General features: G+C 41.3%; 1 protein-coding gene across 1 annotated transcript; it reads left to right on the forward strand.

The window, feature by feature from the left end:
• The first annotated feature begins 6 nt into the window (after window positions 1-6).
• On the forward strand, window positions 7-9,600 carry ALDH5A1 (aldehyde dehydrogenase 5 family member A1). Its single transcript, XM_054285339.1, has 10 exons — window positions 7-303; window positions 437-520; window positions 1,437-1,607; window positions 1,743-1,859; window positions 2,289-2,432; window positions 3,295-3,438; window positions 4,133-4,291; window positions 5,602-5,771; window positions 6,508-6,566; window positions 6,719-9,600. The coding sequence occupies exons 1-10, from the start codon at window positions 7-9 to the stop codon at window positions 6,922-6,924; spliced, it is 1,551 nt and encodes a 516-aa protein (XP_054141314.1). The 3' UTR covers window positions 6,925-9,600.
• The last annotated feature ends 296 nt before the right edge of the window (window positions 9,601-9,896 follow it).

A 9,896-nucleotide genomic window follows, 5' to 3' on the forward strand; every position in this document is an offset into this window, starting at 1 on the left:
GCGGCCATGGCCTCCCTGCTGCCGCGGGGCGCCGCCGCCGCCTTCCGCCGCCTCCTGCTGCGCCCCGCGCCGCTCGCCCCGGGGCCGGTGCGGGCCGCCAGCCAGGCCCTGTCCGCCGCCCTGGTGCGCCGGGGCGGCCTGGTGGGCGGGCGATGGGTAGAGACGGCCGCCGCTTTCCCCGTGCAGGACCCGGCCAGCGGCGAGGAGCTGGGCCGGGTGTCCGACTGCGGGGCGGCCGAGGCGCGGGCGGCCGTGCGGGCTGCGCACGAAGCCGGCGCCGCCTGGGGCCGCCTCCCCGCCAAGGTGAGCGGCTGCGGGAGGTGGCGGCGAGGCGGCCCCGGGGCGGTCCGGGCCGGTCCGGTCGGGTCGCCCGGGGCCTCGCTTCCCCGTCCCTGCGTGCGGCGGCCACGGCAGCCTTGTCTTTCCCTCCTCCCAGGAGAGGAGTGCGCGCCTCCGCAGATGGTACGAGCTGATGATGGAGAACAAGGAGGAGCTGGCGCGGATCATCACAGCCGAGAACGTGAGTGGGGTGGCGGGGGTGGGCACGGGCACTGCCCTGTGCTGGCACTCGCGCTGGGAAAACAGCACAGGCAGGCAAACAGGGACACGAGTAAAAGGGACAGCCATCAAGCCTCTCCCTGTGCTCTTCACCAGTTTGCCATCGTGTCCTTTTTAATAACTTTGGGCATATTGTGCACTCACATTGCTCGGCTAGGTCGGTGGGTGACGTTTCAAACATTCCTCCTCCGGATATTCATAAAGTGCGTTGGTTTGATAACGGTGGTACCTAATCAGAGGAAACCAGACCCATGATGTGCTTCTTGGCATCCACCTAAACCATGCTCCCCGTGGCAGAAATGTTTGTGACTGGGAAAAATCATGCAAGTCTCCAAGTTGGATTCATACAGTCTGTATCACTGAGTAGCTTGGGAGCTCACAGACTAGTGTCCTTTTGGACCAAACCTTGCTGGAAGATACTTCAGCAGCTCCTCTGTTGTGTCACAGCTGCTAATGGTCATGCAGTCCACTGGATCAGACCTGGGGGTGGTCCAAAGCAATATTCCCAAAACAAATAACCCTGGAATAAACTTGTAACTGTTTTGCCATGAGTTGTGTCTTTCTTCAGAGTGGTAACAGCAGCTAACTTGGAGTTTATAAATAAATGCATACTACATTTGCTGCTTCTCTTCCTTGTATAGGCAGGTATGAATCCAGGCACAGCAATACAAATTATTGACTATACAATGATGGTATATCGAATCCACACAACTATTGCTGCTGCAATCATATAATCCTTGCTGGAGATTACTGTGTATGTCAGAGGGAGGGGATCATAAAGTACTCTGAAAAGAAGAGAAACTCCAAAATTACTTGAATTTGTTTGTATTGCTTCTGTTTGCTGCTTACAATGTATCTTCAATCTGATTTAATCAAAGGGGAAGCCTCTGAGAGAAGCACAGGGTGAAATCACCTATTCAGCCTCGTTTCTGGAGTGGTTTGCAGAGGAGGCTCGGCGGATTTATGGTGATGTTATTCCAGCGTCTGCAAAGGACAGAAGAGTCCTGGTGCTGAAGCAGCCAGTAGGAGTGGCAGCCATTATAACCCCAGTAAGCATAGCTGAACTCTTCTGAGTCACATAAAGGTTTTCAGCTCAGCCTCCCAGTTCAAAATGTCACTTACTTCTGCAAAAGCAGGAGGCAGAATTTTCCCAACTTTGACTGAACTATTTTCTCTCTTCCTAGTGGAATTTTCCCAGCGCTATGATTACGCGGAAGGTTGGTGCAGCTCTGGCAGCTGGCTGTACAGTCGTGGTGAAACCTGCAGAGGACACACCTTTATCAGCACTAGCTCTTGGGGAGGTGAGCTTTCAGTACTAAGCTTTACCTCAGCAGTGGACTGATACTGTAAACAGGAAATCAGATGGGCTTGGAAGGTAGCTCTGGCCAGCTTCATATGTGAAGAAAGGACAAACTGACTTGATGCAGGTATTTTATTTAGTTTATTGAGAATCTTTGGGACCATCTAACATGGTCTAGAGCCTCAAAGTGCATCGGGCCATTTTGATACTCAAAATATCCTTATGTCTTTAATTTAGTTCTTTTGAACACAGCTTAAACCAGAGCAAAGGTGCTCTCTCAAGCACTTGAGGCACCTGTTCCTGGTTGTGCTGAGTCCTTTTGGCTTCCATTGACTTACAGACTTTTCTTCAAAACGGTGAACAATCATTAAGTGACTATTACTCTTACAGAATGCACTAATTATGCAAATTCTGTTTTCTTTTGTTGCAGCTTGCAAACCAGGCTGGAATCCCAGCAGGAGTGTATAACGTTGTCCCTTGCTCCAGACAACAGACAGCAGCTGTAGGGGAAGTTTTATGCACTGATCCATTGGTATCCAAAATATCTTTTACTGGCTCTACAGCAACAGGAAAGGTACATACGTGGACAGAATATCCTTGAAGATTATTACTGTGGTTATACTAGAAAGGTAGGGGGAAAGTGTGTGCCTTTATACAGAGCCTTCTTTTCTGGCTACTGTACACAGATTGTCTAAATAATTGTGTACCTCTTGAGGTACTGCTTGTATGTTTTAGCATCAGTACTTCACAGAGGAATGCCTGTCTGTAATTCTTGATAACTGCCCTTTATTAAACTATAATGTGAACAGTCCTGTACACAATGTTCTTGGTTTATATTGTAAGGTGACAACATACCTATAAGAGCAGTGGAACTGAGTTTCAAAGATGCCATTCAAGAATGGCTTCAGCAGTTGAGAGGAAGTATTACAGGAGTGAGGCCCTGGAATCTCTGCTAACAACTGTAGTCAATACGCAATCTTGTCACCATCTCTAGTTGAATCACTAGAACTGCAGAGTGTGGCTACAAAATGACAGTTCTCTAGGATGGCTGTATGCAGGATGAAGCAAAAGTCTGGTATCAAGGCAAATCATAATACCAAGTTCTGTCAGATCTTGGAAAACTTTTGTAAGAGTAGTCAACATTTTATTACCAAAAAAAGATGGAACAAAAAAAGTTTGACAATATTAGTGTATAAAAGCTTAATCTGACCTGAAGTTGATCAAGATCTTCCTCTCCATTAGTCCTTGGCCAGAATTTCATCTTTAAGGGTTTTAATGGATGAAAGTTGTTTTTGTCATAGGAGATGGTCTAATATTGTAGAGAAGATGCAGATTATTTTCTTGCCAGAGTTAATTTTTCACTCCCTTGCACCCATGATTCCACTGTTCACATCTGTTAGAGGTACAGATGTGTGTGTCTCCCCTGTTGCCTGCAGATCTTGCTGAAACACGCAGCTGGCACTGTGAAGAGAGTTTCCATGGAGCTTGGGGGACATGCTCCTTTCATTGTGTTCGACAGCGCCAACGTGGACCGGGCTGTGGCAGGAGCCCTTGCTTCTAAGTATAGAAACTCAGGGCAGGTGAGAATCTTTGTCCTTGCTTCTAGACAGTGAAGAGCTGAACATAAAGTTTAAGTTGTAAATAAGCTATTTTATGTAAAAGGAAAGCACAGAACACTTCATTGTGAGGAGAAAGGCGCTGAACTCACAAATGGTTCTGGGCACTAAAGCCAGTTACCAGTAAGTCTAAACAGCAACACTGAAATCCCATATATTTTTGTCAGAGCAAAGCGGTAGCACAAATAAGTAGACAAAGAAATAAATTGAAAGCACTTAAAAACAACTTTCAGGAAGAAAGCAAACTCAAACAATAAAGGAATTAGAAAAAAAGACCCCCAACCACTAAGTGTGATTTGAGTTTTTGCTGCTCAGTCCAGCATTCTGCAGTCTAATTAGAAGGTATTTAATGCAGCTTCTGGACCTTGGTTGATCCATGTATCTGAGTCCACAAAACTCCCAAAACATTACCCCAGTGTAAGCAACTTGGCAGTGTGACATATTTCACACACCCACTGACAGCTTGTTGAAGTTGTATTTCTGAAGTGAAATGGGAGGTGACACAAGTGACATAGCTGGGTAGCAGCTTAGGATGAGGGAGGAGAGGCAAGAGACATCAGTGTACCTCATTCTGTGGTATGAGGGCCAGAATGAATTAATAGATGGATTAAATTCAATATAAACTAACGTGGTTTTGTCTTATCTTGTTTGTTTTCAGACTTGTGTTTGCACAAACCGTTTCCTGGTGCAAAAGGGAATTCATGATGAATTTGTGGAAAAGTTTGCTAAAGCTATAGACAAAGAACTACATGTTGGAAATGGATTTGATGCAAAAACTACCCAAGGACCACTAATCAATGAAAAAGCAGTGGAGAAGGTATAAGTAAATATTTAATTTTTAACAGTCTAGTTTTCTTTTTATGATCCATAAAATAACTTTACATTTATGTTTCACCTTTTTTTCCCTTGTTTTATTAGAGCATATTTGCAGTGTGGCTGGAACTGTGTTCTGTCTCCCAAGTCCATGTGTACGTGTAGACAAACAGATGTGGACAGTTCATGTGTCATCCCTCTGTTTCCTTTAAGGGAGAGGCCTCCTGTAGGAGAAACTGATTCCTCCTGATTACTCCCTAGCTGTTCTCAAGTCCATTCACTGAAATTGGATACACTGTGAGAGCTGTACAGTGATCCTGCAGTTCTGAAGCACTGTGATTGACAATTTCTTTTGAGGAACAGTGTTTGTTTTTGGCAAAAGCTAGGCAGAGTAATTGCTCAGGGTTAAAAATACCAGAACTCTTGATACTTGAAACTTCATGTGCATGGTTTAGGTCTTCCGTTTTGAGTGACCTGCAACTCCAGGAATATTTATTTTTAAAAAAAATCCTAAAAGTCACATATTTTATAATATTTCACTCTTCCTAAGGCTAAAGATTATTGAGTCAAGTGGCCCATTTGTAAGATATTACAGCTCAGTTGCATGCAGGCTTGGTTTGAATCCATCACACGTGAATGCTGCTGGATTCTCTTTATAAAAGAACGGGAAAATATTCAGTTATTTGAGAGACAAAGGATATAGTCCTTGAATTTTTTTCCTTCATGTCTTCCCTTCTTGCATCACAAAAGTGTAGTATGTGTATCAGATACAAATATATATACAAATAAACAAACACTGTCTGTAGTCACTTTCTGTAATTTCAAAGGACAGTATTCTAGGTGGGGATTGCTATTTTAGTTTTCTTATTGCTTTGTTGTCTTTAGAGGAATTGTAAATATTGAGGGTAAGTAGAATCATAGATGTAGGAAAATGTTCTCGCCAGTTCCATCTTGAGAGTTGTTTCTCTTTCCATCGCAGTCACACACTTCATTTCCATAGTGCTTGATCACTGATGTAAGATTCAGTTTTTAGTCCTGCAAAGACTTTTTCTCATATTAGGTGTAGGCTTTTAATTTCTACAGCAAAGTGGGCTGGGGACCACATTCATAATTTATCCCTCTGAAATAATGTCAGACTGAGAGAAACAAGAATTGAAGAGAAATTAGATAATATTGCAAAAGATCCTCTGAAAAGTGTAAACCTCTCTTCAAAATTTTCTCTTAAATATTGGAAGAGTATTATTTCTTCAGTGGGAAATGTATTACTGCTCATTCTTAAATGCTGACTTTTAACTTTTGTTATGCATACCTCAGGTAGAGAAACACATTAAGGATGCAGTTTCTCAAGGAGCATCTGTTGTGACTGGAGGGAAACGACACAGCTTGGGGAAGAATTTCTTTGAGCCAACATTACTTACTAACGTTACAACAAAAATGCTTTGCACCCAAGAGGAGACATTCGGCCCTTTAGCACCAGTTATCAAGTAAGATTATTAATTCTACAGATTAACAATTAAAAAACAATGAAAGATTATTTTGAATAAACAAAATTTGAAAGACAAAGAAGTATTTTTGTATGATCATACAAGTCTTGTAAAAAGATTGGCGTACACATGTAAAAACATACTTTGGATAGGCGGCTTGTTTGTTTCTTTTTCTTGACCTGATCTTAGCATCTCTGCAACATTTTGAAAATTAAAGTATCTCAATGGTTAAGCAAGGCTAGATAGCAGCAAAACCTTCATTGGCTTCATGATCTGTAGTATGAAACAGGAGACAGGACTTTTGAGTTTGTCATGTGATTTGCTAGTTCTAAGCTTTTCTGACAGAGGATGAGTTGGAGCTGTCTGTTCTCCTTAAAGCCTTCCCTGTCTTTGTGCAGACCAATTGGATGCGATGGAAGAACATACAGTTATCTCTCAGACTTGAGAGTGCTGTGTAGTTGGGGAAATAGGTAGGCTAACCCATGTGAAGTAAATGTCTTGGTACCATCCAGCTACCTCAGGGGGATAAAGGCAATCTTAACTACTTAACTGCAGTTTAAATTCAGAGAAAAGGTAGACACTTCAGTTTTTCAAAATGAAAGTTAAATTAATGTACACTTTTGGGAAAAATAAATTGACATTTTAATTCTCAATAAGACTGCTTCTAGTCAGTAAGTCAGCAAGACAGCATGTGAACTGCAGGCCTCATTTTTGTTTTTTCTCTTTCTATTGACAGATTTGAGACTGAAGCAGAAGCTGTTGCTATAGCAAATGCAGCTAATGTGGGTTTAGCAGGTATGCTTCTCTGTCAGATAAATGTATTTCTGTGGTTTGGTGAGCTTTAATGCTGTGGGGTGATGATTTTGAATGTCATGAAGTCTCTTTTTAAGTCTTCTGCAATTGTTGTTACTGATTTTCACTCCTGTATCTCTGTGTCTGCACAACAGGATATTTCTACTCCCAAGATCCAGCCCAGATCTGGAGAGTTGCAGAACAGCTGGAAGTTGGAATGGTTGGTGTTAATGAAGGCATAATCTCCTCACCAGAGTGTCCTTTTGGCGGGGTAAAGGAGTCTGGCTTAGGGCGAGAAGGCTCAAAATACGGCATCGACGAATACTTAGAAATAAAATATGTCTGCTTTGGAGGATTATAAAAGCCTTCAAACAGCACAATCCCCACAACTTGGGAAAGAGTGCTGTTGTTTTTATAAGCTTCTTGAGCCAGAAATATGTATGAATGCAACCTCCACCTTCATTAGAACTAATCAGCCCTGTCCTGTGTGTGTATAGAGATATCTACAGTCTTCTGTGCTGCCAAATGTTTTTACACAGTCTTTGTTTATACATCCAGTTTTTCAGCAATGTGATCACAATATCCATTATTTTTAGTAAAGAGTAGGGATGTACATTTATTGTTCTTGGATTATCCCTGTGTAACTGGGAGAACTTTGAGACTTGTGCATAACAGAAACAGATTGTGACCTATGGCAAAGGAAACTAGACCAGCATTTTTTACTACCTTTAGTATTTCAGTGTGGATAAGGGAGGCTTTGGGATGGCAGTCACCCTTTAGAATTTTTTGTAAATACTCACACTTTCTAATGTGGTTATGTGACCTTTTTTAGAAGCAAGTGTGTGGATTTTTTGTTTTTGTGGGTGTTTTTTTTGTTGTTGTTTTTGGTTTGGTGTTTTTTTTTTTGTTTTTGTTTTTTTTTGTTTGGTTGGGTTTTTTTGGTTTTTGTTTTAATTGTGGGAAAAATCTGTTGCTTACAAAAGGTGAGGAATTGTTTTGAGCTATACTTAGGCATCCACATAGGCTAACAGACAGCTTTTTCAGCACTGTTAATGCTGACTGCAAGGCTGCTTTAGGTTTTTGAGCAAAGAGGTGTACTTGGGCCTTAACAGCTTGCATGTCTAGGATGAAATATAGCCCTTGTTTGATGCCTGTTAGCCCCAGCAGTCCTGGGAACAGGACAGCCCAGGACAAAGAATTGCTGGCTTAGTGAGAAGCAGGAGGAAGAGAAGATACTCACAGGAACAACTTGCAGAATTATAAGGGGAGACTATAAGGGCAGTGTGAAGAAAGCACAAGTGGTGATAAACTCCCTCTCTTCCATAAAAAGACCATGACTCCCCTTGGGTAGAAGTACAGTCCCTGATGTAAATATTGCTGAGTGTCTATAGGAACGTAACTCACTCCCTTCAGAGAACAGGAGCAGATATCCATTCCTGTTGGTTTGTGTCTTGAATTGGATTTGTGGTTACACAGGTGAAGGTCCATTAGGGAGCAAGGTTTAAAAACCTTTGAACATGGCTCATTTGTGACCTAATAAAGATTTAAATAGTGGTGGTTAGAGGTGAGGCTTTGACCTTGGGCTTGACCTCACTATTCTGTCATCTTCAAAAGATGATGTAAGGCTTCCTCAGTATGAAATGAACAATGTTGTGGAAAACATTTTAATGGCAGTCAAACAAAGCACTTTAAATGGGCTATGTTAATTTGGTGAATAAATCAGCACGGCAGAAGTTAAGTAGAATAAATTTTGGTTCTTGTGTTCATTATTAAAAATAAAGAAAAGAAGGCAACGGAATCCTTCTTCCTATAAAGTAATGAATGTACCCTTTGAAATGAAATATTTTAAAATATTTTTATCCCATCAGGCAAAGAGGTACCAGGTAACACAAGACTTAGAGGGAGCGAGAGCAAGCTGGAACAGAGTTACACAGGGTTTTTGTTTAAAGCGCACATAAAGTAGCATTGACTGCTACTCCTTATTTTTAAATATTTTTTATGGTTGTATTTGTGTAGCAGTTGAGACCAGGTGGGTCTGGAGCATATTATCTGTCAGTACTGTGTGCATCATGCCAACTGAAGGGCAGTTAAAGGGTATTTACTGCCCCTCCAGTAATTCCCAATGCACCAAACCCATGTATTTGTGGTAGTGAGGACTTTAATACTGTTATCTGTGCTTGTCAAAAACACAAAAAGGATGGCCTCTTTCTCCACTAGTTGCAAGAATCTTTCCTATACCCAACTTCTAAGATAACACCGTTGAGCACACAGGTTGCCTGAATTTGGGGAATTCAGGAGAAAGCTGTTTGCCAGCCTTGGCTACTGATGTGTTTAGTATTAACTGGAAAAAACAACAGGGTAAAAGAAGGTCATGCCTAGGTTCCCAGCTTCCACAACACAGTGATGCAGGCATAGTTACAGGTATTGTACACAGGTAGAATATCTGCCACTGAAATTCTATTGTATCTGCCTGTGAACTGTATAAGGTCAAAATTAAAATCATCTTACTTACAGCGTATGACAGTGTAGTATTTAATGTGAGTGTACTTCTTGGGACAGTGCAGTTGGAGGATAAGTTATTTAACCCTTGCTCTCTTCACTACAAGTTACTGATGATGCATTGGTACATTTAAAATCTTAATGCCTTTTAATGTGCTTTTCTGATAATGGCACTTCTAATGAGTGTTTACTTTTTGTTTTTTTTGCAAATAATACCTTTTACAATGCCTGATAACAAGCACAAACAGTAATTAAAGATAATGTTTGTAAGAAACTTAAGAAATACTTTTGTCTAGATTGGATTGTGGTTGGATCCCAGCAAATATCCTCATGTCAGTAAAGTCTACATCAGTTAATCACAGAATAATCAAAGTTATCTTCATAGCAAAAGCTGGGATTCTTCAACAAAAGACTTACTTGAATTCTCACACCTCAGTTGTGTTGATTGCACTTGTGATAGTTTAGCAATTCCTGGATATTAAAACTGTGATTAAAAAAATGTTTTCAGTTAATAAATAACTTCTGTGAAAGCATCAAATTTTGTGGTTTATTACGTTATTCAGTGCTGAATTGATGAATTTACAGCAGCCACATTAAATTCAATCTCTCAGATTTGCAGAGATTTTCTTCTGACATCTTTATCACTGGAAAAGACAGCACTTCTTTGCATCCACATATTCATATAGTGTAAGATTTCCATACCTCCAGTTACAGTCCCTTGAATCTAAATCAGATAGATGAGACTACTTGGCATAGTAATATGCCATCAGTCATTTTGTATGCCAGTCTTTTATGCTGAGTCAAACATTTTTATCACAAAACAGATCAGAGTGT

The sequence above is a fragment of the Melozone crissalis genome, unplaced genomic scaffold (genome assembly GCF_028551555.1).
Source record: "Melozone crissalis strain CALT ecotype California unplaced genomic scaffold, PUWL_Pcris_2 ptg000042l_1, whole genome shotgun sequence".
Taxonomy (NCBI): domain Eukaryota; kingdom Metazoa; phylum Chordata; class Aves; order Passeriformes; family Passerellidae; genus Melozone; species Melozone crissalis.

Coding starts and splice junctions, on each gene's coding strand:
- ALDH5A1 (XM_054285339.1), top strand. CDS start 7: ATGGCCTCCCTGCTGCCGCGGGGCGCCGCCGCCGCCTTCCGCCGCCTC. Junction 1,608..1,742: donor TGGCAGCCATTATAACCCCA/GTAAGCATAGCT, acceptor CTCTCTTCCTAG/TGGAATTTTCCCAGCGCTAT. Junction 6,567..6,718: donor AGCTAATGTGGGTTTAGCAG/GTATGCTTCTCT, acceptor TCTGCACAACAG/GATATTTCTACTCCCAAGAT.